The sequence below is a fragment of the Anolis sagrei genome, chromosome 1, assembly GCF_037176765.1.
Source record: "Anolis sagrei isolate rAnoSag1 chromosome 1, rAnoSag1.mat, whole genome shotgun sequence".
NCBI classification, from domain to species: Eukaryota; Metazoa; Chordata; class Lepidosauria; order Squamata; family Dactyloidae; genus Anolis; species Anolis sagrei.
The window spans coordinates 205,385,268-205,403,766 of NC_090021.1; the positions used below are offsets into that span (position 1 = coordinate 205,385,268).

General features: G+C 42.4%; 1 protein-coding gene across 1 annotated transcript in view; it reads left to right on the plus strand.

Annotated features, from left to right (window-relative positions):
* The first annotated feature begins 13,915 nt into the window (after nt 1–13,915).
* The window catches only part of RND3 (Rho family GTPase 3), a 32,017-nt gene continuing 27,433 nt past the window's right edge, over nt 13,916–18,499 (plus strand). Inside the window, exons 1-2 of the mRNA XM_060776589.2 lie at nt 13,916–14,253; nt 17,329–17,416. Of these exons, the coding sequence (XP_060632572.1) occupies nt 14,104–14,253; nt 17,329–17,416 (238 nt within the window). The 5' untranslated portion in view covers nt 13,916–14,103. The remainder of the gene's footprint in view (nt 14,254–17,328; nt 17,417–18,499) is intronic.

Below are 18,499 nucleotides of genomic sequence, written 5' to 3' on the forward strand. Positions count from 1 at the left end.
AAACGTCCCCTCACCTGTGTTGCCTCTGGTACCTAGCTTGCCCTCGAGGGTCCACAAACCTTTTGGTGGGGTGCACAACTCACAGAAGAGGCTGGGAGGAGGGAAGGGAGAAAAGCCTCCTGTAAGGTTCATATGGACCCCCACAGGTAGTGTAGGTGTCTGTATCATTGCTATAGCCAGTAGCAACACAGAGGTGGTGGCAGATGGGCAGTGGGGACTTCCTCCTGCTGCCAAAGAGGCTCAGGGAGTTCCTTTCAGGCCACAAAGAGGGTTCAAACCAGCATTCCTGATGCGAGTTTGAGCCTGCTTTAAATCAGTTTAGAACCACCCTTAGTTTCTATAAGTGCTACAAGAACCTTTGCATCCTGTTATTCCAGACTAACATGACTGTGGGCCCTTCCACAAAGCCATATAACCCAGAATATCAAGGCAGAAAATCTCACAATATCGGCTTTGAACTGGGTTATCCGAGTCCACACTCAGATAATATGGGATTTCTTGCCTTGATATTTTGGATTACATGGCTGTGTGGAAGGGCCCTGAGTCCTTTTATAACAATAAGCATTATGTATCAAACTAAGAAGGGAAATTTTACTCTTAATACTAAAGTGGGTTAGAGGTGCCAATCAATTTCATTTTAGACAGAGCGATAACTAGAAAATCCTAGGAAATTCATGAGTTAGCATGCAACTTGAAAATACATACATTATACTCTAACCACCCAACTTTTTCTATTGAACATATTTGAGCAAAGTCTAATTACACCTTTATCTTCTCCTTTTCCATCCCCCCTCAACTAAGAAGCCATATTCTATTTCCTTTCTCTCCAGTTTCTAGCACCAGGTTGTGCTATGTGAAAGTGTTTACTGCTGGGCAAAGATGTGAATGTCACCTGATTCCACCAAACTATCAGAACACTGTCCTCATTTCTTTGTAAAACTCAAGAATCAATAAAGAACATTTTCTGAAGTTAGTAGGGCTTTCAGAGAATTGTTCTCTGCGTTGCATCATTAATTTAATTAATTCAAATAAATATAACTAATCAAAACAAAAGTAAAACTGGAATGATCTGGGGAATGTGCTGAAAAACAAAATATAAATAGATGATATTTCAAAGAACTACATTTTAATGGTTCTATATTATTATTATTATTATTATTATTATTATTATTATTATTGCTTTTTGAGGCAAAAGTATGGCTTTCGTACCACATCAGGACTTTCAAGGAAATGGTTTTAATGATTCTTCCTACAGATATCCCTAGTGGATTGTGCTCTTTGTCTTTACAAATACTGTACTTCTGTATGAGAAAGAACAAGACTTATCTTTCTTTGTTTGCAGATTTCACAAGAACTAAAATTAGGTTTACAATGACATCTCTAGTAGCATTCTTCTTCTTCTTTTTTGAATGGTACGACCACAACCCCTTTATTATTTAATGAAATGATACATAAAGAAATAAGTGTAATAATGAGCATGTACAATGTTTTTCTTTTTTTAAAAAAGTTTCCACCTGAATGGTTTTGTGATTGACACTGGGTGGATCCAGTAAGAACTGATTATGCTAATTCCAAATGCAAATCAAGAAGGAGTTGGTCTCGTAATACAGACACTATTATCAGTGGGTTTATAAAACCTATAAGAAATCTTCACACAAATTACAGGGGCATTGAGGGGATAGGGAGAAAGCCAGGGCTTACAGCCTATTGAGGAGACAGGCCACAGCCAATACAGATTATTTCCTCTACACAATATAGGCCTCATGGTTGGCTATGTAAAAAAGAGATTTAAGAGTTGAGGACAAAAAATTAAGAGCATGGATGAACAAAACTGGTCTCATTTTATCATTTAGAGTGAAATAAATTTCTCTAAAATCCTAATGATCTTATACATTATCCAACATTTTCCCCAGCTGAACATCATATCAGGATTTTGCCAGGATGCATTTTTAATGACCCCCCCCCCCCTCCCCAAAGGTTTTGAAGGCAAAGAAGCTTTTCTCAGGATCTTCTTTTTAATTCTTACTATTTATAGGGATTGCCAGACCATGTTATCCTCAGACCTTCTTTTTTTTAAAAAAAATCCCTCATAAAAACAACTTTAAATATTGCCCAGTATTGCTACAAAAATGACAATCAATTATAGTGAAGTGGGGAAAATAATTGATGGGGCAGCATTTCACGTGATTTCTTGGGATGTGTGAAACTTACAGGGTTTACCTGTGATCCTTCCTGGAAAACCTCTGATGAAATTGGCAACCTTGACACATTAGATCAGCATGAAATATGAAGCTATATTCCAGACACTATACAGGCCGAGTCCAGAATTTGTTGAGAAGTACGGGCAGTCCCCAAGTTACGAACAAGGTTGGTTCTGTAGGATCGCTCTTAAGTTTGAATTTGTAAGCAAGTCAAAACAAGTACATTTTTAAGTGTAACTCCAGATGTGTGTGTGTGTGTGGAATAGTTAACACCCCTATGGTGTTTGAGTTGCTGTCTGTGCCCCTGTCTGTCCCTGTGAGAATTGGATTTTGAAAAAATTGACTTGTGGAAACAAGGATGGTAGAAGCACATTTTCCCCATGATAACTCTTTCAGGAGTGAATTTCCCTCCCAAGGGATAGATTTCTCTCATTACCTGTTGTCTCGCCCCCATTCTTAACTGAGTCACATTTGTAAGTTGGATGTTTGTAACTTGGGGGCTGCCTGCATTCATCTAGGAACCAAGTCACCATTGGCCATGTTGCCTGTGGAATCATTATAGCTGTGGCCCAAAAATACCTTTTTGGACCATAGCTCCCACAATTCCTTAGACAGTATGACCTAGGGTCCTCAGGATCCACAGGAACTTGGATATGGGACTCCCTGCAGATAGCAAAACATGATGGTGACCATTCCACATATTTTTAACTGGCAGCGATGTGTGTACATCCATTTCAGCATGTCCATATGCATGTCACTTGTCATTTTCACTATTCTATTCTGTATAAGTGATAACTTGTGCTATGATTGTCACCCAAAGGCAGAGTCTTGGTGATGGATCCATAAGTAACTATGGAGACATATTCTGCATCCACATGGTCTTTCACAATAAAGACACAGATTTCCAGGTACAAGGTGGTCACAACAAGAATGTGCATTTTTTTTCCTAACGCCCTCTATTCATACCCCCTCAAAATAAATAGCACCACTGGTAACAGTTGACCTTCAGTTAGAATACTCATGTGCCAAGGCTTCCAGTTTTTATACCATGTTTAGTAAGCCCATCTTTAAAATCTCTTTTGTTGACCACCAAAATTGCATTTTCCTGAAAATAAAGTAACTACTTGGGGAAATAGTGATCACACATTAAGACAACATGGTCAGTCCAGCGAAGTTGATAGCATGAAATCATTGCTTCAGTGCTGGTGATCTTTGCATCTTCCAGAATGCTGATATTTGTCTGCCTGTCTTCCCCACAGATTTGCAGGATTTTTTTAAAAAAAACACACAACACTGTTGTGGAAGTCAAGTGTGATGTTTGTAAATGGTCCATGTTTCACAGGTGTACAGTCAATTTGGAAGGTTGTGACAATCTGTGGTCAGTTGATAACGCGGATTGGTAGCTCATGGATTCAGAGGGCCCACTGTTCAGAGCTTGCAGGTCGAGTGCCAGAAAAGTTGCAAATATACACTGAAACTAACAGAGAACTAGTAAGAGATAGTTGCCTGAGATGACTGAATATACAGTATAACTAAAGACAAGATGGCAAATAATTCCTGTTCTTGGTTTAAAAGGGAGAAACTTCACAGAAATAACAGGCCCATCCAGACAGTACCTTTATCCCAGGAGCTTCTGCAGCAAACAGGAGAGTGGCCAGGTGCTGTTCCCTGTAAACCCAGAAGCGATCACTATAAAACGCAAAAAACGTGAGATTTCCAGATGTGGGAATATTGTGGTTTTGAGCTGAATATCTGGATCTTTGCATGTCTGTATGTCCCTGCAATCGGAAATCACGGGATTTTTTATCTGGGGTTGTTCCCAGGATTTAGATGTTCGTTTCTGATTGGTCGGTTCCTAAAAAGAAGGTGACACTTTAGTAGAATGCAAAAAGTTTGTTTGTGTGCCAGAAACTTCATGAAATGTGTGGAGGGCACAGTTTCTCTGGCATGCACAGAGAACAGAAAGTTTGCAGCGATCCACATAACTGAATCACTGCATATCCACATCTTGTGGGATCTTTAAAAAACTGCTGGTTTCCGGCAGAAGTCCCATGACAGCCATCTTGGGAGCCTCTAAATCTCAGAACAAAGCATCAAGTCTGGACAACAGAGGAAGAAATCCTGGGACGAACAAGTCTGTATATAGACTGCTCCTGAAGTCCCAGGATTTTTTTGCCCCTCACTAAAGTCTGTGATTTATTTGGAAATGCCCATCAAATGAGTTTTCCAGCTCAAATCGCATTCCAGCTCCTGGGAACTCCAATGCCTTTGCTTCTCTGAGAATCCAGCTAAGATTAACTTGAAAGGAAATGTGAATGGAAAGACATTTGTATCTTCATATCTCTGGAAGTCCAGCAAATCCCCTTAAAATATACATTACAGTACCTCACAGGTTTCCTAACCTTAAAATACAATCTACAATAATAAAGTTTCCCCTACCTATATACATTAGACTTGCACATTCCTTAGCACTATCCAGTGCCAACATTTTAGTCATTCACATAACTCAAGAAATCACCAGAAAGATCTGGTAATGCAATGCCTGAATATTCTTTCTTTCACAGTTCATATTCATAAAGGCCCTGAACTTTCAAGAATGGAAAACTGAGCAAAGAATGGATATGTGCCAAATCAAATATTTGACTGCAAGTTGTTCCTTCACCTGTATTCACATTCCTGGTGTCTGAAAAGATGAACACACCCTGTCTTGAGAAATGTTGAGAATAATCATTAAAGTAATCAAAGTAAGATTTGAAGGCAAACAGAACATCCCTGCTAGTTCTTTGTTATCCTGAGAAGCATTTTTTCAACTTAAGAAGAATTGGGAGAGAATATTTAATAGAAAATTGGTATTATCAGAAATGACGACAACATTAAAAATATACAGCGTTATCACATTGGGCAGAAGAAGCATCCTAGGATGCTTCTGCCCCAATTCACCAATGGAGAACCTCACTGCTCATCATACTATGTAGGGCAGTGGTTCTCAACCTGGGGTCCCCAGATGTTTTTGGCCTACAACTCCCAGAAATCCCAGCCAGTTTACCAGCTATTAGGATTTCTGGGAGTTGAAGGCCAAAAACATCTGGGGACCTCAGGTTGAGAACCACTGATGTAGGGTGACTTCCGATGGGGCTCCATGGGCAAACTGGGGCAGCAGTGTGGTGGGATGCTGCTGCCATCAACACAGAAGCTGCCCCATGTTCCGTTTGGAACAACAGAGCTTCGGTGGAGTGGCAATGCTTTCCCATGTGGGATGGGAAAACATCATCTGGTAACTAGGGTGCCAGGATTGCCCTTCTGCCACCCAGATTTGCTATGGAGGCTAGCAAATCTCATCTCTGGATTTCATCAATGTGATGAGGTCCCTGGATTTTCCAAAGGAGATAGCATAGATTGACAGCGTTCTAAGCTTTGGATGACAACAAATGAGATTTTTTATTGTATCTCAGTCTACCTCATTTATAGAAATGTTATGGGGTGGGTAGTGTCTAGATAGCATTGTCTATGTCTTGAAGCTTACAAGAAACCACTACCATCAGGTCCTCTCCTATCACCTTTAGGGCCTCTTCTTTGCCCAGGATCTCTTCTGAGTAACCTGTGTGTCTCATCACCTAAAGTGAAATCCAACTTCTGGCCTTAGATCACCCTTACAATGATCTAAGCTACTGTCATCTTCTGAAAACACCCAGTTTAATTACATACTGCCATCTCCTGCAACAATCATCTTTGTGGCCCATATTGTGTGGATTCCTTTCTGTAATGCCAGTCACCAAGATAACAGCAACTTTAGTTGTACTTCTGCTGCCCCCATAGGTGCAAACACTGACTTTAACACTAGATATCACCAGTCTAATTATAGCGTAGCAACCCAAGTATGTGGATATTACAAGAGAATTTATTAAGCACAAGTGTGTGTAATAATTTGTGATTATTTAGTGTACTGGTGCATATGATTACAAGTGCTCTAGTTGAGTTGTTGCTTAATTATTTGGAATAGCCAGTTTTACATATTTCCTAAGATGAGTCAAACATGTACATAAATTGAAACCATTTGATAATATTTTCAAAAATCCTCAACTTCCACTGTAATTTCAGGTATGATTCAGAGTCTCTTTGGCATGCATGATGATGAGTTTTTGTAATCTTGTGACTGATAATGAAATGTTTGCACATTTTTGGCTAAATGCCACATTTTTGCAGAAGGCATTAAGTGTGATTCTTTACTCTATGCCAAACTCATAAAATTGTTGTTTTGTTATTCCCTGCTTGTGATACTTCAATCATCCAACCAGGAAAGAGAAAAAATATATTACATAGCTGTAGTGACTAACTAACTACAAGTTATAAACATGGACAAGAAGTTTTCTCAGACTGTATGGCGAAAGAGATGTATGAGCAACAAGCTTATTGCTCCCTGTTTCAAAATGACATATTAATCACTAAAAAAAATATTCAAAGTGACATATCTAATGTACCTGCAGTAAGGCAGAATCAAAACAACAACAAAAAATCAGGTTAAGAATTAAAATGTGTTAATTTTTCAGTAATGTGTCACCATTCCTATAATAAACTCAAATCAGTATAACTCTTCTTCTCCATGCTAGTGTATCCCCACAACAACTTTGTGATCAAGTTGAGATAAAAAAAATGACTAATATGGCCACCCAGTTATAGGCTCAGTGGGGTGCAGGATCTTGACTTTCCTAGATGACCACTAAATACAGTGATGACACCCAGCATGTTCAATGGTTTGAGTGATGAATTATGACTGGAAACCAGGATCTGAAACCCCATTCAGCCACAAAAACCCACTGGGTGATCTTGTGCAAGTCACATGCTTTCAACCTAAGTCAAAAGCAATCCTTTGATGAAAAAAAAATCTTCCAAGAAAACCTAACGCTACGTTCATCTTAGGGTTACTATGAGTCAAAAAAATTGCTGCGTTAATCTTGATGAGAGAAAATATGTTTGATTGTATTCTCATTTTAGAAGACTTATTCATTTTCATTCTTCATTTTAGAAGAATAATGTGCTATTAATACTAAAACCATGTAATTTTGACAAACAGTTGTAAAAGAGGGTGATCTAACTTTGTGATGTTATTGTATATTGAAGGAGAAAATTTGTTTATATTACTAGTGCAAACATAATACAACATGGTATGCCACCAATGCAATATGGTGTGAAAGGCAACATTGCTAGCAGGCCATGTACCATCAACACTAGAGCGTGCAGAATAGTCTTTGCGGCCCAGCCAGATCACATAAAAGTATACTGTCTTCATCTTCGAGGCGTTGGATTCCCGTGAAAGTGGAAAAAGTACAAATATAAGCCCACAATCTTCTCTAGGCCCTCCTGCACAATACTATGGGCTACTTCTGGCAAAGGGTGACTTAGAAGGACTTAGTGATGCCTAGAGGGAACACTTTTCTAGGCAATGCTAGGCCCTCCAGTTCAATTCCATCATCAGCTTTTGGCAGAAGATGATATAGAATCATGCTGGGGGACCTAGCAATGCTGAGAGATATCGCTTCTCTAAACATGACTAGATATTCCAGTATGATTCTATAGCCAATTGCTGGTGGAAATTGACCATAGCATTGCAGTATAGGACATACAAAATATCTAGAGAGAACATAGTTTTTGATCATCTGTAGGGCAGCAACAGTGGTGGCAGCAAATAGAGCATTCCACAAATAATCAGATCTATGAATACTTAACCTGCAAATGTGGAGAGAGAACTGCATTCATGGTATTGCTTTAATCTTATCTTGGTTTGGCTATCAACCTGGTAGCCCATAAGAGAGGATCCTTTGACAAATTCTAACAATCTGAATAGCCATATTTTCCCTTATTATCTTGGCACTGAAGGACCTTATCTGTGTCCACCATCCTTATATATTGGTTTTACTCAAGACAAGGCCTTCTTAAAGGCTGCTCCCAGGCCATGGAACGCCCTTTCAAGCTAAGCTAGCTAGCTCTTTCCCTATTAACCTTCTACTAGCAGCAAAGACATTTTTTGTTAAGTCAGGCTTTCATCAAGTGACTGGCTTAACACGGAGTGTAACACAGCTGCCATGCTACAATTTTTTTCCAGACCCCTATCTCCTCTGGCCCTCAAGGTAAAAACAAATGCCTTGGCAACCTATCAAAGGTAGAAACTGGATCTTCATGAAAAATCTCTGCTTTTTCCTTGCCTTGAAGAATACCACCACTCAGGCATGTAGCCAGGGTTCATGATGGTTCGCGAAAAGGCCTTACTGGTGCATTATTTAAACTGTTATGTTTATTCATATCATGATCTGATCACCATACTCAATATATCCCATATGCATGGGGGTATTGGGGTAATGATACAAAAGGTTTGCTAGGCTAGACCCTCTTTCACTCAGACTCAGCCCCCCCCCCCCGAAACTCAGCCCCCCCCCCTTTGGGTCTCATGTTAGAAGAAAAGCAGTGTTTAAAATTAAAGAATGAATATTTAGTCACTTTTCCATAAAGCCTGTATGGACCTCATCACAGAGCATGGATCCTGCATGCCTCCTGCAGAATGATGTAGTTTGTAGTTTAGGAAGAGGCCTTGAAACTGCTCAGACAGTCCTGGGCCTCACTAAACTACAAATCCCAGAATTCTGCAGAAGGCAGCAACCGGATTTAAAGTGGATCCATGGTCTAGTGCATTGGTTCTCAACCTGTGAGTCCCCAGGTGTATTGGCCTACAACTCCCAGAAATCCCAGCCAGTTTACCAGCTGTTAAGATTTCTGGGAGTTGCAGGCCAAAACATATGGGGACCCACAGGTTGAGAAATACTGCTCTAGTGTGATGAGTCACTGTGTCAGTAACCTCCTCCCCTCCCTGACTCTAGAATAATCTACCCAGCTTAATTAATGCCATTTGTCATCACTTCAGACCTCAGCACATTAGGAAATACTCCATTTTTATCAATATGCACCCTGTAGGGTTTTTTTCTGACTGAATACATACTGAATGTAGATGGGATGCCTACTGACTCCATCACACCCAAATACTATTATTTGTACCTTCAGAAAATGCTTTGCTTTGTCCCATCAAACCATGGAAGGCTGGCTCTTCCTAATCCGTTTGGAAGACTTCCTACGTCACTCCAAGACCTTTAATTTTTTTTCTAAATCTGTGCAGTGACGTAGCTTTCAAGTCCCAAATTACCACTCTCATGAGATTTGAAAACATACTGTCTGCACAGTATGTTCATCTGTTCACTACCTTTTGGTGTGAAATAATGGAGTTCTGAGGAATCTAATCTTATTGGATTTCTAAACGATCAATTCCACTATGTAACCCGATTTTTTGTTCCTGAGTTATAAATGTCATTTCCTAATTGTTTTTGTGGTCTGCACAAAAGGTTAAAAATGGCAGCCACAAAGTTTCTGGAGTATAACAACTACTTTCAAAGTAAGTACCACACAATTGAACAGGAAATATCACTTTCAAACCAGAAACGGATCTTTTGTTTTCAAAATTTGTTACATGCTGTTATTGATTCAATAGATATGGCTCCTCTGCTATATCTACTGATGCTGCTGTGGTTAGTAATTCCGTTTTATAAGGCAGAACTCTGACAACACTGTTTATCCTCCTGAGGAGGCCTAATAGTTCAAAGTAAAAGTCTGTTGTTTCAATACATATACAATAAAGGAAGAAATTGTGCAGATTCCATATATATATATATATATATATATATATATATATATATATATATATATATATCGGGGGGGGGGGGGAGAGGCTAAAGTGGCAATTCCTTATTTCCTTAATCCTGCAGATCTTTCTCCTTTGATGTCCCAAACAGAAATGGTGGCTGCTTCCATCATGAAAATCCCAGGGGTCAAAACACTCCATCCACTAGATACACATCCTGATGACAAGTCATATAGTTGCTGATGGGACGCATAATGATTTCCCAATCACATGCAAAAACACTTCAGCGACTGAAAACTCCATAGTATTTCAAACACTATGATTAGAATAATGTCCAGAAATACTCCATGTTTGTAACGTTTTGCAGACAGATTTCGATGGCTAACCAACAGAATGGGGTAAACTTTTAGTGATGGGACCCATTGGAAATCATTCTCAAACAGTCTCAGAAACAGAGTACTTCCTAATGTGATGAGGTCCTTTAACTGCTATGAGAATACTTGGAGTTGCAGTTTCGTGAAGCACCAGTATGCGTTACCAGAGAAGGGTAAAGATCTCATAAGACTGCAAATCTCATGATTCCATAGCACTGAACCATGTCCATTTAAGTGATGTCAAACTGCATTAATTCTACAGTGTAGATGCACCCTCTTTCTCTTTCTTTGCTCCACCCAACCTATATGAAATAGCTGTGGGAGCTTTCAATCCAGCTCATGAACTCTTATGTTTCTCTCTCTGTTCCCTATTTCTGTCCCTCTATTTCCGCTTTATCCAAACTCAGCGGCTCCCTCTCTCTCGCAGCTTTCCCGGACAGCCCCAGTGTTAAGTCAGCAGCTGAAACTGCTTCAAAATTGACAAAAAGCCTTGTCTGCCAGATTTCTTATGACATAAATATACGAGGGTGGGTCAAAACGTTTGGCCTCCTATGTCATAAAAATGTTATGAATGAACCTATAACCACTGAAGTTGCTACAGATCATAGCCTGAACTGTCCTCTATGCGAAACTACCATTCAACACAGTCACCAACAATTTGTACACATGTGCGCCATCATTTAAACGAAGCAACAAAACCATTTTGGAAAAATTCGCGGGTTTTGCTTCTTGACCCATGATTTTAAAGCTCACTACCTCTGAGGATGCTTGCCATAGATGCAGGCGAAATGTCAGGAGAGAATGCCTCTAGACCATGGCCATATAGCCCGAAAAAACCTACAACCCAGATTTTAAAGCTGTTTTAGCATCATTCAAGTTATTGAATCTCAAACCACATAGGTTGTCTTTGATTAACAGCAGTTTTGCATAGAGGACAGTTCGCGCTATGATCAGTAGCAACTTCTGCTGTTATATGTTCATTCAAAATGTTTTAATGACCCAGGAGGCAAATCTTTTTGACCCACCCTTGTACATTAAACTTTACATTTCCAGACAAGTTTGGTTCTGTTAGGGATGTCTCCCTTCTTGAAAAAAATCAGCACCTCCCCGCTTCCAAGTTGGCACTTTGTCACATTTCCTGGGAATTTTTTTATTATGATGCAGAAAGCAAATGTGTCCCAATCTTCCCTCAGGAGGCATGTTTAGAAGCACACCTATAGTGAAGGGGCTGATCTGGCATGCTGAACACTGGATCAGTGCTGTTAAAGAGTCCCCACAGGGACTCCCCCAGCCACCGCAGAGGAGGGAGGCACTCCCCAACACCTAGAGGCATTGGCCACAGCTGGGTGCCATTGGGCGTTCACCCTAAATGCCCCTCTCTCACTGTACCGTGGTGATCTCCATCTGTGACACAGCACCTACCTGTTCCTCATTGCTAGTTGTGACGTCAGTCAGGGTGACAGGGGTCTAAGGGAGGGTGGAGAAGAGGAAACCCTCTCTTCCCCCCCCCCCCCCGGTCCCAGTACTCTAACACCTATTTTCCTGGCTGATGTCTGGGCAGATGACATAGAGGTTGGGTGCTACATTGTGGCTGGAGACTGCTATAACACAGAGAGCAGGGGTGGGGACTGCCATCCCGTGCCCCTGGGTCACCTGAACCTGGAGAACTTGGGATGGCAGTGGGGACAGCTCTAGCCACCACTGACCCTAAATTAGGGGAAAGCCCTAATTCTGTGCTAGGATTCCAGGGACTTTCCCTGGAATTTGGGTAATGCTGGGAAAGGCTCCATTAAGGTGGCCCTGGAAGGCCAAAGTTTGCCCATGCTTGGTGTAGACACAGAAGTAGCCCCCTTTGTAATCCATGGCAAACTGGTCTTGCATGTAGAGCTGGTCCAATTAAACTGGTTCCCTCCTCCTTTTCTTTCTCTCCTTCCTTCTCTTTCTCCTCCTCTTTCTCCTTCTTTTCTTCTTCTGATTCTTATTCTCCCTTCTCTTCCTCCTGCTCCTCTTCATCATTCCCTTTTTACTCCTTCTCCTTTTTCTCCTCCTCCTCCTCTTATTATTTCCTTCATTTCCTCCTTTCCATCTCTTCCTCCTCCCTTCCTCATTCTCTTTTTGCTCCTTCTCTTCTTTCTGCGTTTTCTTTAGTTTCTTTTCCTTTTCTTCCTCCTCCTCTTCTCCTCTTCCTCCTCTTATTCCTTCCTTCTCTTCCCCCTCCCATCCTTCTCCTTTTCTTGCTCCTCCTCTTCTTTCTTCCTCTCTCCCTCTCCTTTTCTTCTTGTTCCTCCTCTTTTTTTGCCTCCTCCTCCTATTCTTTCCTTCTCTTCTTTCCTTCTCTTCCTCCTGCTCCCCCTTCTCATTCTTGTTTTGCTCCTTCTCCTCTTCCTCTTCTTTCTTCCTCTCTCCCTCTCCTTTTTTGTTCCTCCTCTTTCATTGCATCCTCCTATTCTTTCCTTCTCTTCTTTCCTTCTCTTCCTCCTGCTCCTTCTTCTCATTCTTGTTTTGCTCCTACTCCTCTTTCCCCTTCTCTTCCTTATTCATCTTCTCCCTTTGTTTCTCCTCTTTTTCTTTTTATTCCTCCTCCCTCTTCCTCTGCTTATTCTCTTCCTTCTTCCTCTCATCCCTTTGTTTCTCCTCCTTTTGTTCTTGTTCCTCCTCTTATTCTTTCCTTCTCTTCCTCTTTCTCTACCTCCTGCTCCCCCTCATTCTCTTTTTTGTTCCTTCTCCTCTTTCTCCTTCTCTTTCTCTTCTTGTTTCTCCTTCATTTCCTCTTCCTCCTCTTATTGCTTCCTTTTCTTTCTCCTGTTTGTTCTCTTTTTGCTCCTTTTCCTCTTTCTCCTTCTCTTCTTTCTTCCTCTCTCCCTCTCCTCCTTTTCTTCTTGTTCCTCCTTCTCCTCTTCCTCTTATTTTCTTCCTTCTTCCTCTCCTCTGTTTCTCCTCCTTTTCTTCTTGTTCCTCTCCTCCCTTTTCTCCTCCTTCTCGTCCTTCTTCCTCTCCTCCCTTTGTTTATCCTCCTTTTCTTCTGTTTCCTCCTCCTCCTCTTCCCCTTCTCCCTCTTTTTCCTTCCTTCTGTTCCTCCTGCTCGTTCTCTTTTTGCACCTTCTCCTCTTCTTCCTTCTCTTCCTCCCTCTCTCCCTCTCCTCCTTTCCTTCTTGTTCCTCTCCTCCCTTTGTTTCTTCTCCTTCTCTTCCTTCTTCCTCTTCTCCCTTTGTTTCTCCTCCTTTTCTTATTGTTCCCCCTCCTCTTCTTTTTCTCTTCCTCCTCTTATTCCTTCCTTCTCTTCCTCCTTCTCATTCCCTTTTTGCTCCTTCTCCTCTTCCTCCTTTTCCTTCTCTTGTTCCTCCTTCTCCTCTACCTTTCCTCTTCTTCCTTCTCTTCCTCCTGCTCGTTCTCTTTTCACTCCTCTTCCTCCCTCTCCTCCTTTCCTTCTTGTTCCCCCTCCTCCTCCTCTTCCTTCTCTTTATTCCCTTCTCCTTCCCTTCCTTCTCCCTCCTCCAGGGGGCGCCCCTCGGCCGTCCGGAACCGGTGCCCGTCCGGCGGCGGGCTTGGCGCGCTCAGCCTCCACTCCATAGAAGAGCCTTGAAGAGGAGGCGGGCCGCTTCCTCCCGATTGGTCGGCGGCGGGGCGTATAAAGAGGGTTCCAAGGCGGAGGGGAAACAAAGCAGGCGGGTCGCGAGAGAGCGAGCGAGACGGAGCCGGACGGGCGAAGAGCGGAGGAAGGAAAAGCAGGGAAGGAAGGAAGGAAGGAAAGGAGCGCGTGGCGGCTGGCTAGCTGAGCGCGAGAGGGGGAGACCCGCGGGAGGCTTTGGGTTTATTGGCGACGAGCCCCAGGCAGGCAGGCACCTCAATGAAGGAAAGAAGAGCCAGCCAGAAACTCTCCAGCAAAGCCATCATGGATCCGAACCAGAACGTGAAGTGCAAGATCGTGGTGGTGGGAGACACCCAGTGCGGGAAGACGGCGCTGCTCCACGTCTTCGCCAAGGACTGCTTCCCCGAGGTACTTGGGCAGACCCTGCACCACAGCGGGAAGAGAGAGCCTCCAGAGTAGGGAACAGCCACGGAGGGAGGATCAGTACCTCTCTCGGGGCATCTACATCAGGCATGGGCCAACTTGGGCCCTCCAGGGGCTTTGGACTCCAACTCCCACCATTCCTAACAGCCTCAGGCCCTTTCCTTTTGCCCCTCAGCCGCTTAAGCGCTTAAGCGGCTGAGGGGCAAAAGGAAGGGGCCTGAGGCTGTTAGGAATGGTGGGAGTTGGAGTCCAAAGCCCCTGGAGGGCCCAAATTGGCCCATACCTGGTCCACTCTGATCCAATCCAGTTTGACTTAACTGCTCTGGCACAATGCTATGGAATCCTGAATTGTGGTTTGGTCTATCACTCTTTGATCTTCTCCAACTCCATCCTCCTTGATTCCATGGCATTGAGCTCTAATCAGGCCAAAACTGCATTCCTTCTACAGTCAACGTACCCTTTCACAATCCAGGTTGAGTGTCCCTTGTCCGAAATGCCCGGGATCAGAAGTGTTTGGGATTTTTGGCTCACGTCATGAGATAGACCTCTAGGAGATGGGAAGCCTGAACATAAAGTTGATATATGTGGTTGAAGGTTTTCATGGCTGGAATCACTGGGTTGTTGTATGTTTTTCGGGCTATATGGCCATGTTCTAGAAGCATTCTCTCCTGATGTTTCACCCACATCCATGGCAGGCATCCTCACAGGTTGTGAGGTTTGTTGGCAACTAGGCAAGTGAGGATTGTATGTCTGAAATGTCCAAGGTGGGAGAAAGAACTCTTGCAAGAAGCATTCTCTCCTGATGTTTCACCCTCATCCATGGCAGGCATCCTCGGAGTTTGTGAATGTTGGAAACTAGGCATTCACACTTGCCTCTTTCACACAAGAGTTCTTTCTCCCACCCTGGACATTTCACAGACATCTAAACCTCACTTGCCTAGTTTCCAACAGACCTCACAACCTCCGAGGATTCCTGCCATAGATGTGGGTGAAACGTCAGGAGAGAATGCTTCTGGAACATGGCCGTACAGCCCAGAAAACACACAGCAACCCAAAAATGAACACAGCCTCTGGGGATGCCTGCCATAGATGTGGATGAAACGTCAGGAGAGAATGCTTCTGGAACATGGCCAGACAGCCTGGAAAACTCACAGCAACCCAAAATTAATGTGTATATTCACATAATTGTATATCATATTTATAATTTGGGTGTGAAACAAAGTTTGCATACCTTGACCCATCAGAAAAGTCAAGGTATCACTGAATTCTGGGTAAGGGATGCTCCACCTGTTTAGATTTTTCCTTCAAACTTCTTTAAAGATGTCAGGATATGTTAACAGAAAAGTGGTTGGAGCACCAGTTGTGAAAGTAGACACCCTCAACAGATAGATCTGGTGGAAAAATAGAGAGCTTTCTCAGGGCCCTTCCAGATAGGCCCTCTATCCCAGGATCTGCTCCCAGGTTTTCTGCTTTAAACTGGATTATTTGAGTCCACACTACCAAATAATCTGGGATAAACAGATAATCTGGGATCCGATCCTATGTCTGAAAGGGCCCCCGGCAGCTGCCCTAAGACCTGGAAGTCCCTTCCCAGGACCCTTCCACGCAGCTGAAAAGAAAATCCCACATTATCTGCTTTGAACTAGGTTATATGGCAGTGTGGACTCAGATAACTCAGGGCCCTTCCACACAGTCATATAACCCAAGGCAGAAAACCCCACACTATCTGCTTTGTACTGGGATATAGGGCAGTGTGGACCCAGATAACCCAGTTAAAATAGATATTGTAGGTTATTCTGCCTTAATATGCTGTGTTATATGGTTGTGTGGAAGTCCCTTTCTAGAGAAGTTAGACTGGTGCCTTCCCTAATCTATTTTCACAGGGAAGTAAAAGACCTTTTTGCTTCAATGATTAACTATAGAAGGCCTGTCCCACCAAATAATTTGCTGGATCTCGCTCCTTGTTGTGCTGGCATGTCTTTTAATGATACCTGTTTTGAATCTGGTTTTAATTTTTGATGGCTTAATCTCATTTTAAGATTTTAATTAGATTTTTTTTATTTGTTGTAAGCTGTCATGAGTTCCAAACTGGGGAAAAGGCAAGCTAGAAATAAATATGATAATATTTGGAGACATAAGAGAGCAGATTTCTGGGAGTGGGGGGAATCTCTCTTCTCCTATTTGTCCTTGGGCCCTATATCCCAGAACATCAAGGCAGAAAATCCCACACTATCTGCTTTGAACTGAGTTATCTGAGTCCACACTCAGATAATGTGGGATTACCTGCTTTGATATTCTGGGATATAGGGCTGTGTGGAAGGGCCTCTAATTAGCTCTTCAGGGTGCATCTCCACTGTAGAATTAATGCATTTTGACACTGCTTAAAGTAATAATAATAATAATAATAATAATAATAATAATAGTCTTACACAATATGAGGATTTAAAGATGGAACTGCAAAGACTTTGGCACAAGCCAGTAAAGGTGGTCCCAGTGGTGATCGGCACAGTGAGTGTAGTGCCTAAAGACCTTGGCCTGCACTTAAAAACAATTGGCACTGACAAAATTACCATCTGTTAGCTGCAAAAGACCATCCTACTCAGATCTGCATGCATTATTTGCCAATACATCACACAGTCTTAGACACTTGGGAAGTGTCTGACATGTGATCAAATAAAAAGCCAGCATAGTGATATTGTTTGCTGTGTACTAATCTTGTTATGTATCAAATAATAGTAAACTTTATTTATATCCCGCCCTATCTTCCCAAGGGGACTCAATGTCTTAATTACTGTGCCTCAATGCTATGGGATTGTGGTTCTGTAGTTTTACAAGTCTTTAGTCTTCTCTGCCAAAGAGTGCTGGTGCTTCACCAAACTACAAATCCCACAATTGCATAGCATTGAGCCAGGGCAGTTAAAGTGGTGCCAAACTGCATTCATTCTACTCAGTGTAGCTGTGCCTTCACTCACCCAGTCTGATGATGATGATGTAATTGATTGCAGTGTTAATTGCCCTAACACGCTAATGTTGTGCTTCTCTCTTTTCTTTGTTGCCCAGAACTATGTGCCCACTGTGTTTGAGAATTACACAGCCAGTTTCGAAATAGACACACAAAGGATAGAGCTCAGTCTCTGGGATACTTCTGGTAAGGGATCCGCTGCAGAGCCGGAATGCCTCTTCTGTTTCCATGCCATTCGGGTGACTCATACTGGGTTTGTGCAATAATTATAAACCGTGGCAAAAACCTCTGTTAACACTCCGCGGATGAATGGACGATTTGCTTTCTTGGGTGCTTTTCTTTCTTTCTTTCTTTCTTTCTTTCTTTTTCTCTCTCCTTCCGCAGAGTGTGTGATCAATCTTGGTCACTTCTTTCCCGCAGCTATCCTTTCCTCGCTTTTTTTTTTTTTGCACTGTTTCTGCCGTCTGGTGATTGCGGTAACGTTTACCTGACTTTGCCCTCTCGAAAGGTTCTTGGGATAATTAGCCGAACAGATGGGAGAGGGTTATTAGGGCCTGTCGCAAGCCTTTCGTTTGAATATTTGTCACCACTGCTGTGAAAAGCAGCATGTGTTCCCCTTTTGGTAATACATGATTATACAGAAATAAGAAGATTAGCAACTACACCAGTGCTTGGGTGTCGTTTTTCTCACTCATTCCTCCAGCCCTTCCCACCTTTATTTGTTTCTCTCCAACTCCACAAATATGCCCCCAAAATGTTTGCACATGTTGAGTCTCCTTTGGAGGATTTTAAGCAGAGGCTGGATGGCCATCTGTTGGGGGTGCTTTGAATGCCATTTTTCTGCTTCTTGGCAGGGGGTTGGACTGGATGGCCCATGAGGTCTTTTCCAGCTCTATGGTTCTATGATTCTAGTGGGCCTAGGCAGGTAAATGAAGTGACTTCTGTGGAGTTGGGTGGAAACCAGCAGAGAATCACAACACTTTTTAAAACTAACCATGACAAAACAGTAAGGAAAGCTTAAGGATTGGGAGAGCTTTGTAATAGTTGTATTACATTATATACGGTGTATAATTAGGAACAATTAACAGAGGTGGGCAGCAGGACACTCTGGATTTACTAGTAATCACTGAATGCATTGCAATTTTGACTTCAGATTTTTTGAACAGCAGCAGCAGTAAACAAACACCAGACCTTTAATTAAGCCAGTGGTTCTCAACCTGTGAGTCCTCAGGTGGTTTGGCCTACAGCTCCCAGAAATCCCAGCCAGTT